Raw genomic sequence first — 16554 nt, forward strand, 5'->3', positions numbered from 1 at the left:
TCCAGGGGAATGCACCTTCTTCCCGTGACTGTGCGTTGTCTTCGGTATCAGGTACCGTGGTTTGAGAGTCACACACCTGGAAGAAATAGCCTTCCCGTTTTCCTCGGTGCCCCCTCCCTCCCGGCCACCCAGAGCTGCAGGAGCCGAAGCAGCCAGCCTCTCCTTCCGTCTCGAACAACACGCGAAGCCTTCTGACGTCCTTGCAGAGGGAAGACTGTTAAGCAGCTCTTCAGAGAACAGACTGATTCGCAAAGGGCTCCAACTATTACCTTTTTAACCACAAGTCTCGAATCTTCGCGATGATCCTAATACATCACATGTCGATTTCACATTTCCATCCACCTGCAGGATCAGGTACCACTGCCGACAGAACGTAGCGCTCGTCACTGTTGGATGAGCTGGTTATTCCACCTGAATGTTAAGTTCCCCAGGTGCATCATTTGCCCCGGCCGTAGAAACGATCACGTCGCCCTGCAGTTGTGTGTGGAAGGCTTTGGGGCACACAGGTGTCTACACAGCCGAGCAGAGAGGGAGGGCGCATGGCCCACCCCTTGCCACTGGCCACCCTTTCTCAACCATTCTTAAAAAAAACAAATACACAAAGAAAAATCTTTGTAATTACCAGCTGGAGATGTTTTCACTTGTGGGACTTGGAAAGATGAAAACCTCTTACACAACTCTGTGTGTATCGGCTCTCATAGGAGATGTTGAGAAGTAGAGAGAGCTAGTTAATACTGATGACTATTAAATATTAAGCATTTATTTTTTCATAAAAATAAAAGGTAGTAAATTGTGGAGCATAATAAAGACAGGTCGATAAATATAAGTGTATATTACATTACTATTATCTATTAAACATTATACAGAAAGTGGTTGTGAATTCAATCAATTTCTAAAAAATCTCTAAACTAAAAGAGCGATCTAAATTTTCCACAGCCCTAAGCTATTGATCTGAAGTGAAATTAATATTGCAACACTAGTGACTCCCTAAAATAATTTCTGAAAAACTTGTAGGAGAGCAAAGATAAATGGTAATATCTACTTTGCAAGACAGGAGGGTTCTATCAATGAGAGAGGACGTTGGTCAAAACGGTGTTGGCGACATTAAACCAACTGAACAAGGGAGCCATGAGACAGCCCTGCTGTCCCCAGGGCTCCCAGACACAAACCGAAACCCGGGCCGGAGCGAGCGCGCTCCGCTCCGGGAGAGGGGCCTCGGCACCGCCAGCCACAGCCGCGCGCCCTCCCGGAGCGCGCAGACGCTTTGGTGACGACCAATGGGGCGACGCTTCGGCGCCGCCTGCGTCTTCACTGCGGACCAACGGGGAGGTCCCCAACCGCTTCCGCCTTGCTGCCGCCTGGCCTGGGGGGACCCGCGCTCAGATAGGCGCCCCCGGCAACTGCAACGCGCCGCGGTCCGGAGCAGCGAGTCCCCAGTCCCGACGTGGCGCGCGGGCTCTCGACAGCGAGACCATCTCCAGTCCCCACGCGGCAAGCTCCCTCCGTCCTTCCAGGCCCGCGAGGAAGCCCCTCCCGCCCCCGCCTCCCCGCGCCCCACCCCTGCCGCTGGCTCAAAGCCTTCCCCGCTCGTGCGATTCCAAGAGCAGCTACCCGGGTGCGTCCCGGGCGCCCCGAGGATACAGCGACCGCTCTCAGGCAGCTCTCGCTCGGCCACCGGGGCCTGCAGGGGAACTGGGGGCAGACGGTACCTAAACAAGCAAAGTGACAGGTGTCGGATGAGCTGCGTTGGAGGTGGCATGGCGATGGGCGAGAGCGCTAAGTCTGAGTCCCCGCGGCACGTCACTGGGCACGATTCCGCGCCGCGCTGCGCGCGCGTCTTCCCGCCAGATTCCCGCTCCCTGAGCGCGCTCGGGTGTCGTCGCCTCCGTGTGCCCGTGGCGCCGGGCACGGTGTCACTGATGCGTGTGGGATAAACAAGGGACTTTCCCCTATAAGTATTACTGACTTATATTAGAGATAAGAAAGGACACGTTACAGTCAATACCCCCCATGAATGCTTCGTATTGGAGTAACTGAGTCGCGGAAAACGGCGTGATTTCTAGTGATCGCAGCAGAAGGCGGCGAGCTCAAACCCCGGGCCTGCTGCCGGAAGCGTGAATCAGAAGCTGCTGTCATTGCGAGTGCCACGTGAAACCTCACGTTCACTCTCTAGCTCCCAAAGCTTTCAGCTCAGATATGTGTGGTTCCACACGGGTGAGCAGCGTGCAAAATGAGAACAGAAAGATCAGCAGGGGGGAAACTTCAGCTTTTCAAATTCAGGTTATTGCGGCAACATCATTTACTGTAAGTTGCAAATATAATTGTATGGGTATTATTAATTGGTGGCTGAATTGTCATGCTTTTGAATACAGAAAGGAAAAGATATACATTGTTTAAGGTAAAGGTTGCCAAGCAAGCCCTCGGTCCTGTTGGAAACACAGAGGAAGCAGTATTCTGCTCAGATTTTTTTCCTGCATGAAAGTACAACGATCTGAGACTTAGAACCAGTGGATGGTATTTGGGTGAGGATCAAAGGAGTGAGAGGCCACCTGACAGGTGTAGGAGCCACTGACCTTCAACCCGCCACCATCCGTCCGCCCTTCTTAGTCATCACTTCGGCCGGACACAGGGCGCCCACCACCCGTGGGAGCAGCCGCGTGGCCACCTAACTACTTGTCCCCCACGGGCATGAGGGCGGTGCTCCGTGCTACGTCCAGACCCGGCCCTACGGAGTGGCGTGTCCCTCGCTCCCTGCCCCTTCAGTGCTGGCTGAAGTAGGGACATGGTCCTGAGCCGTCTGTACCATGTCGATGGGGACAACTGACGACTCTGTGGAACAGCTCATGGTTTTTAGGAGAGAAACGCATCTCCGTCTGGTCAACGCACTGCTGTTTCGGGGCGTGTTCACACACCATGGAACAAATGTCGGAGTAAGATAAAGGCGTGCACCACCATCCAGACAGCCAGACAGCTACGAGGGGGACTTCTTTGCTGCTATTACAGCCACAGCAGATGGGACACAATCCGACGGCTATTTGGTCTCCCACCTGAAGTCCTTGTCAAGAAGTTTTGTTTTTTTTTTTTTTTGGTATCTGCCCAATGTCACTAGTGGTTGTACCTTTTGGTTATTTTTAAGGTGATGCCCAGGTGCCAGTTAGGAGGTTTTAGCGAGAGAAACAGAAAGCTCAATTTGATAGACTAATCCAAGAGCAACTGCCTTCTCCCCCGTAACACCCTGTCCCGCGACATGGCGGCGTCTGAGCTGACAGACTGAGCCGCACGGCCACTCCCCAGACCGTCGCCTGTGAGGGGCACGGGAGTACCGGGCCTGGCTCAGACCGCTCAGGGCTTTGCACTGACCCGGGAGTGAGGTCACCTCGCAAAGAGGAGGACACTCGAGAAGAACAATCTGACCGCGACCCGAGAGAACTTGTCCCGGCCAGGCAGGTGGCCAGGCGAGGTGGCCAGGCGCTCAGGGTCATGCTTCACGAGCAAACTGCCCCGTTTGCGGAGAGAAAGGAAAGAGCCTTTAGAGCAGGTTTTGTGCTGATTATTTTCTTAACTTTCTAGGGTAATTTGTGTCCCTGTTGATTTCTGATTATGTAGCAATGACATTAAAAATAATGCTCTGACTACGAAAAGCACACCCAGTAGGCGTTTTATCTGCACTGTGTTCATTACTGAAGTTTACTGCTTTCCTTAGATTTTATGAAAAACAATCTGGTTTCTCTAGAAAAACAAACCAACAACACACCCAGCATCTTATTCCCCAAACACCAATTTTGAGAACTTTAAAAAAAAATCTCCATTACATTTATAATGTGAAGCAGTTTCCACCCAGCTCACTGGGATCTTCTGGGTCAATAGCTTTAGTCTAACAAGGATCTTATCTCTTTAATCCTATCTTTCTGGTTCAACTTTCCTTATTGATTAAGCTGCTCCTGCACTTGACAATAATACAATAGCACTTATACAAAAGCCCAGCCATGTCTGCACATAAAGGAGTCTTTCCAGAAGCTCACTTTGATTTGGATTTATCTCTTTCCAAAGAGTGGCCATTTTCTGAATACAGCTTTGCTTTCTGCTCCCTGTGTACATGTAAAGCCGTTTATAGGAATGGTCTAACGAAGGTCGATGACAGTGATTTCTAGGAGGCATCCATGCCACGCACTTCACATTCTTTAAAAATTCAGCAAGTAAAATTCCATCTTATTTCTGCAAAGGGTAACTTATAGGTTGACTGGACTCAGTATCTCTTCTTTTATCATTTCCTGCAAATAATCAGGCGGTGCCAAGGAACTGCACACTTAAGAGACAAGGCTTCACGTCCTTAGAGAGGAAGCGTCCTTACAAACACTTGTACCCAGTAATCTGCTTAAGAATTCTTTAGGGAGAGGTGACATTCTGTGGTGGGAGTGGGTCTGTCTGTCTGTGCAGGTAGCCACGGAAACGGCTAATTCAGACTTCCTTTGAATTATGGACCTGTCAGTTTAGCACTAATACCTTGAGAGGAACTGGGGAAAAAAAAACTCACTAGACATTAATTCTCAGATTGCGATTGCATGCAGGACAATAACCAACAAGGCTTTGTGAAGAATGTGTGTCGAGAACAATATTATTTCTTTCTAAGAGGCAGTACTGAGTGGTGTGCGTCGGGGAAGAAACAGGCTTTCTGAGCTCGCTTCTTCAGAAAGCGGGAAGAAAATTGTTTCCTTTTTGGAAGTGCAGTAAATAGGTCCACTTGACAAATTACTGCTAGAGTGCATCAGACTGGCTCTCCCCCTCCGAAAGGATTTCTTGTGTTCACACTGCTTCTGACCCTACTTCAAGCGTGGGTGGATGGGGTAAGGCCTGGCGCATTTGGCTTGTGCCTTCCTGTGGGGTGTAATCTTGATTTTTTTTCTCCTTCTCCTTGAAAAGACTTCCTAAACAAAATTAACTTGGAAACAAATCTCATCCTCCATTCACAATATGGCTGAAGAGGCAAAAACGATTGTTTTGGGCAGAAGGTCTCCCGTCAGAATCCGGGGGGCGACCGAAATGCCCAGCAGGGGAGAGGGGAGGTTGACTGCATTTCTCTGGACCCGGGGAACACTGTTTCAGATCTGTCATAGACCCTCAGACACTAGCGGCCATGGGAGACACCTGTCATTACCCAGGAAAAGATCTGTTCCCTTCCAGGCGGTCGCAGAGAGCTGATGTGATCATTTATAGACTCAATCTTTCCCAATAAAATGTCTGACAAGTAGTGAGAAACGCATGTTACTCTCATACCGAATATCTGTTTTGTTTGGGCCACGCCAAACTCGAGATGTCATTGCAAATAGGTATACACAGAAATAAGAAGATAAACAAACATAACAATAGAATGCACTGTAAGAATATAATTCCTAGAATACAGGAATGTGCAAAGTACCATCGGAATATTTTTTCCTATAATTTAGGAACTACTTAAACTGTTTAAAATTTACACAAAAATTTTAATTCACCTATTTGCATTCAGCTGTTCCATGCCTTTGGTGACATGTTTCATAGAACTTATTTCGAGAACATAAATTAGATTTCCAAGCAGACTTCATTCCCATTTTTCTTAAATATGTCACTCAAGTACATCAGTATGACAGGAGCGAGTGCTCTCTGCAGGTTAAATGCCTGAAAGAACGTGGCGTGGACCTCCCATGTCTCCAGCTCCGCCCGGCGACCACGCCTGACGACGGCCTTCACACGCCCTTGGTCTCCGCCAGCAGAGGGCACGTCTCCCCCGCCACCCCCCCCACCTCCCCCTCCACCCAGTCTAACCTCGAGGAAATGCTGTGGCAAAGTCTACCTGATCTAATTATTGGTCATGTTGCTTTTATTTTTAACAAATAACATTACTAGCTTTTTAAAATAGAGGTAGTTTATTAAGAAGATAAGTAGCTCAAACACTAAGATAACCTCCTATGTTTTAAAAGTAGAAGTAATCTATCTTATGTTTAGAAACCTCGAACGCTATGCGAAGTTAGAAACTGAGAAGTAAAAACTCCCTTCCCTACACCCGCACTTTCTCCCGAGGCGGCCACTGTGAACAGCTTCTTTAATTCTTCTCAGAAAACATTTTATATATTTATGAGCATTGGCTTTCTTTCTTGCTCTTTTCAGTTAATTCTATACATTAAAACTTGCTACACAGCCCACAGAATGACCTTATTCTTTTTAATAAGGTATTTGTATCTTATCGTAGAGACATGCAAAACATACATTTAAACACTATAATATTACTGAAAATTTGATTTTTTTCTTACTTTTTATCTTTTACAAAGTAGTGCTGCAAGGAATATCCTCCACAAATTCCTTGACAAACCCCTGTGATATGTCCATATGGCATATTTCCAGAAGGATCCCGTCACTGTTATACATACGGGAGCGGGGTTGGGATTTTGCTACCCACATTAGGACAGGGAGCTGTGGTCTGCAGAGATGGTCCTGTGACGAGGCCGAAACATTGTAGGTACTAATACAGGGTTAAATCATTTTTATTTGAGGCAAACTAATTTTAAACACTGGAATTAAAAAACCTAGATCTGGACATAGGTGAAGTAGAGAGATACTTCTCAGGTCTTCGAGGATCAAGTGAATAATCAGCTATTATTGTACCTACTGTCAACCTTAGTTGGGAGATGAATAAAGAGTCAATGCTACAGGTAGGACTTGATGAGCCCCCAAAGAAACCAGGTGAGCTACATCAGCCCATTTCAGGTTCTTCTCCAAGTGCACATAGGTATAGTGCAAAGGGCTGGGCCTCGGGGCAGGGGTGGTGGTGGTGTGGGGGGAGATATAATGATTTTAAAAATTAAGTTTAATTTTTTGAGACAAGGCATTTTTTAAAAAAAATGAATTGAGAGCATAATTGCAACTTCAAGTGCCTCTGGGACTTTTTATTGCTTATGAGTGATAAGTAATACAGGTCAGAGAGCCAGCCTGACTTTAGACCAGGGGGAGGAAGGGCCACCCCAGATGACTACATTTTAAAAGAAAATGGGGAAACAAAATGTGGTTTATCCATACGACAGAGTATTATTCAGGTGTGCGAAGGAACTCCTACAACATGGCTGAAACTTGGAGACGGGATACTGAGGGAAATGAGCCAGGCACCGAAACAGCTATTCTGTGATTCCGCTTACATGGCATTTCCAGAACAGGCCAATGCACGGAGACAGAAAGCAGGCAGGAGTCTGTGGGGGCTGGGGGGAGTGGGGAGTTAGCTACGGCGTAATGGGTCTCGTTCTGCCGGCGCGATGGAAAATTTTGGATAAAGATAGTGGTGAGGGTTAAACAACATTGCAAATGTACTTCATGCCACTGAATTGGTTTTAAATGGCAGATTTTGTTATATATATTTTCCACAGTCAAAAATATAGGGAGAAAAGGAAAAACGAGGGAACAACAACAACAAAACATTGCTTTGATGATCACACGCCATAATCCCGAGGTGAGACCGGGGAGTGTGACAAACGAGATGGAATGGCCGGCACGGGAGCCCTGAGACCATTTCCCGAGGGCGGTGCACAGGCGGGAACGATGGAAGCCGAGACCCAGCGCAGCCCGAACGCAGGACTGGCTCCCTGGGGAGGGCCGCTGTCCCGAAAAAATCCCCAAAGAGAAAAGGGAGCTGGGGGCGGGTCAGAGAGAACACGGGTCTCTGTGAGGCCTCGGCCACCTGACGTAGAAGGCCTAAGAAACAGCGGGGGAGGGGCGGCCAGAATAACCAACAAGACAGAGCGTAGCTCTGTGTCCCCTGGGTCTGTGGCCTCGGGGAAGGGCAGGGCAGCGGGACGGGCATTCAGGATGCCAGGCGGGGCTCTGCGACTGGCCGTGAGGGCCGGGCCCGGGCCAGACGCCGCGTCTGAGTGCCCTGCGGGCAGGCTGCGCGGTCCCCGACGGCAGAGAAAGCCAGGACGCGACCCGAGAGCCCACGCGCCCCCTGTCATCGTATCATCCTGGGCGGTTGGTGTTTCATGAGATGGACATACGCGGACAGACACCCACCGTGTGAAGAGATTTCGTGCATCCTTCGGTCCGCTGTAGCTGGAAAAGCTCTTACGCCCGTTTAACAGGAACCATTCGAAAACACGTTTCTAACGCCACGCGATCACAGAATTCCATCCTATCTCGTCTGTGAATCTTAAACCCATAATGTTATCTGTCAACAGCATTTTAAGAAATAAAAAAGATTTCACTACAAAAACGTGTGGGCTCACGAACACATCTGAGACAAATATGGTGCAGCGTTAAAACACTCACACGCGATCGGTTTTCTACGAAGCGGAAATCATCCCGGGGCCACGATCCGATCCTCCGGGGCCACTCGCCCACGAGGACCGTGCTCTGCCGGTCGGCGCCACGCGCTTAGAGAAGCAGAGCACGCGACGGGGTCCCCGGGCTGCTCCGCGGAACGCCTGGCTTGGAAGACGCACCCCACGAAAGGCAGCGCGTGCTCGTGAAAGTTCGGGGAGGTCCGCCCGCGGAACCCCGTTTGCTCCGGGAAATGCGCGTTTGCATACGGACAGTGTCGCGCCCCGCGGGCAGCACCGGTACCCTGGCCGCGGCCGCTGCCCACGTCCTCTGCTCCTGCTCCTGGCGAACGCCCGACCCCTGGAACCCGCGTGGCGTGAGTCTCTCTCTGAAAAACACGGGTCTACACTTCTTCGCTTAGATAACTGCGTTAATTTATGGAAAGATTCTTCTTCTTGGCTAGAACTGAAGAAGTCAAAGCGCCTGCACCTGAGACACAGGAAACCGGGTGTGCAAACGCCACTCCTTCGGCCGATGTCCCCGTCTCCCTCCGGACCCCCGCGGGCCAGAGGAACCTGCTGCGATGATGATGAGGATGCGCGCTCTCCGCACTGTCCAGCCCGCAGCTGGACACCACGCGTGGACATCGAACACCTGAAATGTGGCTTCTCTGCCTGAGGAAATGAATTTTTAATTTTATTTAATTTTAATTTAAGTAGCCGCTCGTGGCGAGTGACTACCATATTAGAGAGCACAGCCTTAGACTGAGGTAAAAGTAGGATCGAAATAAGTGCACAGATACGATGTTATCTGCGGTAGAAGTCTGTCTTCTGGAATGTTCCGGGCTCTCTTGTAGTTCATAGAACTAAATAAGACTTCGTTCAATTTGCCACAATATTGATTTCCCACCACATTGTTCAAAGAGATGGAGCTTACCACTTTGAAAAAAGTATAATTATTTCATACGTCTCTTTATTTTGACAAATATTGGCCAAAGACTAGAGGAATGGGCAGTGATCTGTGTTGTGAGAAAAATAACGTATTTCTATTTCGAACCGCAGAACCCTTTCTAGGAACATTTGCCAGATGATTAATGTTTTCCAGAGGAATGGGATACGCAGCTCGTTTGTACTTTTTGCGAACTGTTTCTTTAATTAAATAAAAAGCCCTCCGTCTCTGCCCCGCCGGCTGTCACACACGCAGACGGCCTGGCAACACTCGAATCCGCTCTGCAGACGAGCCAGTCTTAGAGTTTAAATTAGATTTTTGCACACATGTCGAATAAACATGGAATGCGTATCTCTGACATTTCATAACATTAACTTTCTTTCTGAAATGCTTTTCGGTAAATAACATCTTGTATATCAAAAAATAATGTGTCGCTACGATAGCATTCCACTTGCAAAGCGTCGGTGAGGCCAGGCGGTGGGGGCGGGCACGGTACGGCCTGGAGCCTAATCAGTGCTTCCGAATCCCTGTCACTCGTAATGGAAAACGCCTGTCTTTTCTGGTGACTCTTAGGAAGCATCGTGATATAAACTGCATATATTTGGAGTCTAGGGTTTAATCTCTCTAGTTTAGGGAGAATGCAATATAGGTTTCAAGATCCTTCACGTGATTTAATTAAATTATCTATTTCTTTACAAAATTAGAACATCTTTAACGAAAAGGAAAAGTAATCGTTTTTCCTTTAATTATTAAACATTGACCATCTGCGTGCTTTCTGTTTCTGAGTCCACATATTGGAAAAAAGGGCTCCCCATCTATTTAATTTTTTAACACAATAATTAGGTACATCTTTGAGTCAGAGACTAGGTATCTCCATTTGTCTTCATCGACTCCTTTCCTATATAAGGGCTGAAAATGAGGCTCCAGCTCTCACTGAACTAAGATCTTCAACAATATGTTAATGCTGTTGTTGTGAGTAGTTCAAAAGTCAAGAATTTCAACAGAAGTTTCTTTGCCCATAGGAAGTCATACCCCTCCCTTGTGTAAGTCTTGAGCCAGGTGCGATGGGCCTTTGTAACTTTAGGAACTACAGAATTTGGGAGCCTGTTCAAGGAAAACGATGTGAGCACACAAACCCGGTCAGGAGGGTCTGAGTGAGTGGGACTCCCGAGGCCAGTGTGTCACTGGCTCCTGGGCCAAGGTGCCTTGCAGTGGCTCATGACATTCATTAAAGCCGGGCGTGGGGGTGGGGTAACTATCAGATGCCTTAAGAAATTCTATGCCATTTCCTTAACTAATTGCCAGTAACATGATTTAAAAAAAAAAAAAAAGAAACTTTGGTTTTCATTTAAATGTGTAAATTATTATTTTCTTTTGCAGTTGTGAAATCGTGTCCTTGGATTTCTAATTTAAAACAGAAAAGTCTTCATCTAGTTCCTAGCATTATCTTAAGAACATGTCTCCCAGATATATAATATCCCCCGAACATCACCACATAAGATAGAGATGTTTTATTTATAGAAAACTCACAGAGTTTGATTGCTCTAGCTTTCTATATTCCCAGGTCATAATGTATTCCATATTTTGCTGCTGTTTTCCAGTATTAAATATGCCAACATTTTACTTTGGAGTCATAAAAGTTAGTGAGACAGTTCTGATGAATAGTAATAAGGCCAGAGAAAAGAATAATGCATAACATGAGTTCCTCGGGAAATCAATTAATATTTTTATGAACAGTAGTAAAAATAAGATCAAAGGTTAGCACAGAGCGAGGTCAGGCTGCTTGATCCCCAAATCTGTTCTTCACTGAGTTCTGTCTATCAAGGTAAAAATATTCTCTGCTGTGTCAAAACTAAAATCTCGGTGCTTCCAAAACAAGACATTTTCTAACTTCTAGTGTTTTCAGGTACCTAGGTGACTTTTTGTGGTTCTCTGAACTTAGTATATTTTGGTATTCTGAATTATGTAGTATGTGTTCAAGTATAACACTGTATATTATATAAGTAAGTATAAGGGGTGTTTAAATATTTTTTGAAGAGGTTCTTATTGAAGCAAAGAAAGCAATTCTAATATTGGAATAAATTAAAATGAAATTTTGAAAATAAAACTGATAGTGTATTCATATTCTACATTAATATTGATTGCTTGATTGATTCATTCATTCAGTACGTGTTGAGCTCCCAATACATAAACTTAATGAAGACAAGAATATAAAAACTGAGGACAAGAATACAAAGACGTGAATGTGAGACTCGTAAACATGAACCTTTACACCTATTTTAAAAAAGCCAAAGACAATCAAAAGGCTGGAGCCTGTCTCTCCACATGGAACCCACACACCACAGTGGTCGTGGGCGTATGGGGGACCGTCCAGGTGTGGACTGGGGCTGACTGATGGGAGGGTTAGAATCCTACGAGCCCAAAGCGCAACACCTGGGCGTGCCTCAGCCCTGAAAATGGCTCTCCGTCGGCATCCCACGGCGGCCCCTCAGGCTTCATATTTAAATTCCCTGAATGGTAGGGAATCCGGTTCTTGACCTTTTTATGTCTGAGATATATTTTTTTAACATCGAACATTTCTTGGACACCCACATAATGAGAGTTGTACTTTTCGGATCCCTCGATAGTAGAGGAAATATCCAGTGCAGGAGGATTCGCACAGACCTTACAGTAAACCTGTCCACGACAGCCTGAGAACGACCGGACGTAACGAGAGCGAGGACGTCGTCCACACCCAGGACTCTGTGACTCTCCAGAGCCCAACTCCCGGTGACTTTCCCTGGGCTCTGTGCAGGGTGAGGGGCCTGCCACTCCCCGAGGCAGCCCGTTTGCGGGTGGGGGCCGCGGAGCAAAGCCTAAGCACATCCTAAGCCGAGATTCAGCACCCTCTGCCCCCGAAGCAGCACTAACTAGCCACGGCGCCTCCCGCCGACGGCTGTCCGTCACCGCCCCGCAAACCCAGAGAAGGCGGGCAGCTTACGGGGATGTACAAATCGCAGGAAGAGGGGAAGAGAAGGAGGGGACAAAGAGAAGTGAGGAAGTGAGCGTCCAAACCCGCCAATGCCTGGCGTGCCCGGCACGGAGAGCCCATGGCGAGGCTCTCCGAGTTCCAGCCGTCAGCTCGCAGAGGGGACCTTGTTAGCCGCACGATTCGCAGTGTCCCCAAGGGCGGCTCTCCCCAGGACGAGCACGTTCGAGTGTCCTGCACGATGACCGCGATGGAAACGAGCAACGTGAAGCCAAAGTGCTGTGTGGGAAAAGCCATTTGAAGGGTTAAAATGGCAAGGCCTCACTGCCCGACTCCTGCTGAGATCCGGCCTAATCCGGGGCTGCGGTCCAGGGCATTCGGGAGAGAGGAGCACGCAAGTGTCCGGTTAGTAACTGACTTAGAATATTGGGTCTTTCAGGCGAGATTTTGCTAAATATTGAGCTTTTGATTAAATGTTAAATAAACACGCGCCTAATGCCAGCGCCATTCTGAGCAGTTTCTATCTCCTATCTCCTTTCCTATTCATCGCAGTCTTATGCCCTGTGTTAGAGATTTGGAAAGCGAGGCACGAAAAGATTAGGACCAATAGTATCTGGTGGAGCCAGGATTTGAACTCAAGACATTCGACTCAATTTCCCTTTTAGCCACGCTAGAATCCCCAAAGGCACATAAGTTGGGTTAATATCCTCTGTGAAAGTTGAGGATTTAAAGGAAAAGGGGGACGGTGAGGTCAATTTATCTCCATGGAGAGGTCAGAGCAGCGGGAATAGATGTTAAAAAAAAGCACGGGGGCGGGGGCGGCCGAGGCGGGCGGAGGGGGAGCATCGCGTTCACGGCGCACGGAGAAAGCCATCCCCTTTGCTCCTTCTTTAGCCTCTTCCCACTGCAAACTGCGGCGGTTGAAAACACGCCCGTGATTTCTTCGATACTCTTTCCTTTCAGACGGAGCCGACCTGCCTTCCCTCTGAGGGTGAGTCGGGCGCAGGACCTCAGTTCCGATGAATGGAATGAGGCGGAAGTGACGGCGTGTGACTTTGGAGATGAGGTCACGCAAGGCGCCGTGGCCTTCTCTTTGTGCTTTCTCTTGGATCACTTGCTCCGGGCAGGTTAGCTGCCGTTCTGGGGACAAGTAACCTAAGCAAGGGCCACACGGTGAGAAATGGTGGCCCTCTGCCAAGAACCAAGAGAAAATGAAGTCTTTTGGGCCAATGGCCTTATGAATGAGCCATCCTGGAAGTCATCCTGGGATCTCAGAGCCCTTCAGATAACTGCATCCTGAAGGGCGGCTGACTCTGCCACCTGCGGATACGACTCTTTGGGACACTGACTATTTTAAGCCGGTTATTTTTAAGAAATGAGAGACTCGGAAAGAACCTTTGACCTTCCCCATAACTGCTGAACTTAGACAGAAGACCTGCTTCAGGAAGGGAGCCATCATCACAGGTAAATGTAATTTAGTATGAACTAGGCGTGATGGGCAGGAACCTAGCCCGGTCTGGTAGATGAAAGTCCTCTCTGTGTCCCATTGTTAAAGGGGGCCCAGCCAATCACAGTCACCGTCTCCACGCGAATTCCATCCTCCGACCCCTCTGAGGTCCCAAACCGGTACTTCCATCTTGCTCCTTAGTCCAGGGTGGCAAATAAGCCTCCACTGCCTGACCCGTCTCAGCGTGCCGTGTTCTCATGGGACCCTTGTGTACGCACATGTGAGTGAATGTGGCTGTTTCCTCCTGTTACCCTGCCTCATGTCCATTTTATTATTAGACCAGCCAGAAGAATTCCGAGGGAAAAGAGGAAATTTCCCCTTCCCCATAAACCCAGTTTCACTGCAACCCCTGAGCTAGAAACACCTAGATACGTCACTCATGGATTTTCTGATCTTCAGAAACTCTGTGAGATAATACATGTTTATTAAATGGTTAAATTTGGGATTATTTGTTACGTAGCAATAGGTGTCTAATGTGCAAACTGGCAGGCACACCTCTAACAACAACGAAAGAGAACAACTCAGAATATAATAAAACTCATTACCCAGACTTTCCAAAGGACAAAGTAACAGCCTAAAGATTGCTATCTTCCTTTAGGTAAAGTTTGCCCCAAACTCTCTTAACTCAAAGATATTAGCAACTTAATTAGTTTCCAACGTAATTTTCCATGATTTGAAGTTTAAATATATATATATGTATCACATTATGTAAAGAAAGAAAGACAAAAGTGTTCATAATTTTAAAATTATATAAAACCTTCAGAGTTCATTAAAGTAAGGTGAACAACTGAATGCAGAAGACTGGCCAACGAAAACTCCCCACCTCATAAAGAACGATCTTAAAATGCAGCTTTGGAGAAAGGAACCACAGTGAGCAGCCAGCAGGCAGAAGCGTGTAATTCAGCCGCCCGTTAAGAACCACCGAAGCTCCTTCTGCAACATTCGCCAGCACTCCGGGCCCCGCACGCGGCAGCCCGTGCCGGCCACACGCGACGGTGCGGGTCATGCAGTACGTGAGGATGAGGGCAGCCGGAAGGTGTCGCCTGCTGCCCGTGACTTCTGAGGCTAGCGCACATTCCTTGAGTGCCCCTCTGAGGCAATCGCGGTGATGAATCTAGAGCTATTTCCTTCCACTTAGGCAGCATACCGCCTCGTTATTTTTCAACCCCCACTTCCTCTAGCTTGTCACTGAGCCCACCATGCGACGGAAAGAAAGCTTCACAAAGGGTGACAGACGCTCACTTGTGCACAGGTGACTCGCAGTGCTCAGCCAGACCCCAGGCCCAGGTAACACGCCTCGGCCGTTAACGCGCCTTTCACAGAGCCCCGTGTCAAAGAAACGTTTTTCCCATCAACATTCGACAGCGTTGTATAAGCACGTGCACTTTCTTCCTTTTCTGGCCTGCGTGGAATTTACTATCAGGATGATTATCCATTTGTCATTTCCGTTTATAGCTCGGCGAGCCTTTTCGCCTTTGAGTCATGCATCCCCCACCTCTCCGCCGTCAGCTTGCGGCCACAGAGCCGTTCGAGAAGCCGTCCAGGTCACAGTGGCTGACCTCTCAGAACAAACATTTTCCGTGTTTCTTATTCCGCTTCCCTAAGAGGCACCATTAGTTTTGCTCGTCTCTATTGAAAATGATTTTTACGACACAGCAGCATTTCAAGTTTTGCACGTTAATCTTTGTAGTACTCCTTGAAACACTTAGGCAAACGGCGTTGCTAAGACATCACTGATGGGGAATTCTCTTCCTCTTTCCCTCCTGTCCACTTAGGGCCAACTCTAAAGAAACCAGATGCTTTTGCTCTGAACATTTGAACGCTGGAGGAAAAGACCTAATGGCCTAATGATTCACAGTGTCTTAGCGTAAACACTGAGATACGCAGTGAAAGCACAAAAAAGAAATCTGCCTGTCTGTCTGTCTATCACAACTGGAATCTGATATAAGAATTTTTAAGTCGATTTTCTCATGCACGAGTTCAAAGAGGTCTGAGTCCAAACGGAAAACGAAAATAAAACACGTGTATAATCCTAGCTGGTTTGACAAAGCAGACGCGCACACGCACGGATCGACACCCAGGGGCGCCGTGGTACTCACCCCGCAGCCCAGGCCGTCGCCCCCTTCGCAAGTGACCTTCCTCTGGTGCGGCTCGGGGAGCAGCCCGGCCCCGCAGCCCGGCCTGGGGCACAGCACGCCGCCCATGCGCAGCACGCACTCCTCCGCGCCGTACTGCTGGTACCGGTCGTACTGCAAAAGGGAAAGCGAGCTTTCAACATGGTAACGCCAAAGTCTCCGGCCACGCCGCCCCCAGCACGCCCGACCCCGGCTGATCTCGGAAACTAAGCAGGGTCGGGCCTGGTTAGTCCTTGGATGGGAGACCCCCTAGGAAGACCAGGTGCTGTAGGCATAAAAAATAACAAAATAAGGGGTTGCAAGATGACAAGGTCCTTGCAATCTATGAGGTCAACCAAGGGTGGGTTGCCTCCTCTAAAATGGAGACATATGTACTAAGATGTGCAGCCCCAACGTCCATAGTTGGTGGTGTGTGGGTTGTCTCTGTTAATCTGTTTCAGTGAAAAAATGAGGGTGGGTAGACAAGGTCCCGTCTAACACTCACAAATCTCCCGATTCCACTGGCAAAGCTGTTTTTTTTTTTTTAAGAATTCTTCCACCAACTTTACTTAATAGTCTTAATTCATACAGCTTTCAGGGAACGTACCAATATTTCAAGTTATAGACACTCATCACGACTGATTAACAGTCTCAAGTAGGAGATTTTCATGCTTTTATTCAGGAGCTTGTAGGTTTTTAAAACCATTTTGAAGATAGGTCCCGATACTCCACCCCACAGTAAC

At 48.0% G+C, this 16554-nt stretch overlaps 1 protein-coding gene and 1 pseudogene across 4 annotated transcripts in view; one reads left to right on the top strand and one right to left on the bottom strand.

The window, feature by feature from the left end:
- PRKN (parkin RBR E3 ubiquitin protein ligase) overlaps positions 1–16554 on the bottom strand; it is a 943383-nt gene that overhangs the window by 116771 nt on the left and 810058 nt on the right. For all 4 annotated transcript variants that reach the window (XM_036218434.1, XM_036218431.1, XM_036218425.1 and 1 more), the window contains exon 9: positions 15797–15946. In XM_036218434.1, the coding sequence (XP_036074327.1) occupies positions 15797–15946 (150 nt within the window). The remainder of the gene's footprint in view (positions 1–15796; positions 15947–16554) is intronic.
- Positions 15988–16106, top strand: LOC118605313 (annotated as a pseudogene).

The sequence above is a fragment of the Rousettus aegyptiacus genome, unplaced genomic scaffold (assembly GCF_014176215.1).
Source record: "Rousettus aegyptiacus isolate mRouAeg1 unplaced genomic scaffold, mRouAeg1.p scaffold_m13_p_1, whole genome shotgun sequence".
In the NCBI taxonomy this organism is placed as follows: domain Eukaryota; kingdom Metazoa; phylum Chordata; class Mammalia; order Chiroptera; family Pteropodidae; genus Rousettus; species Rousettus aegyptiacus.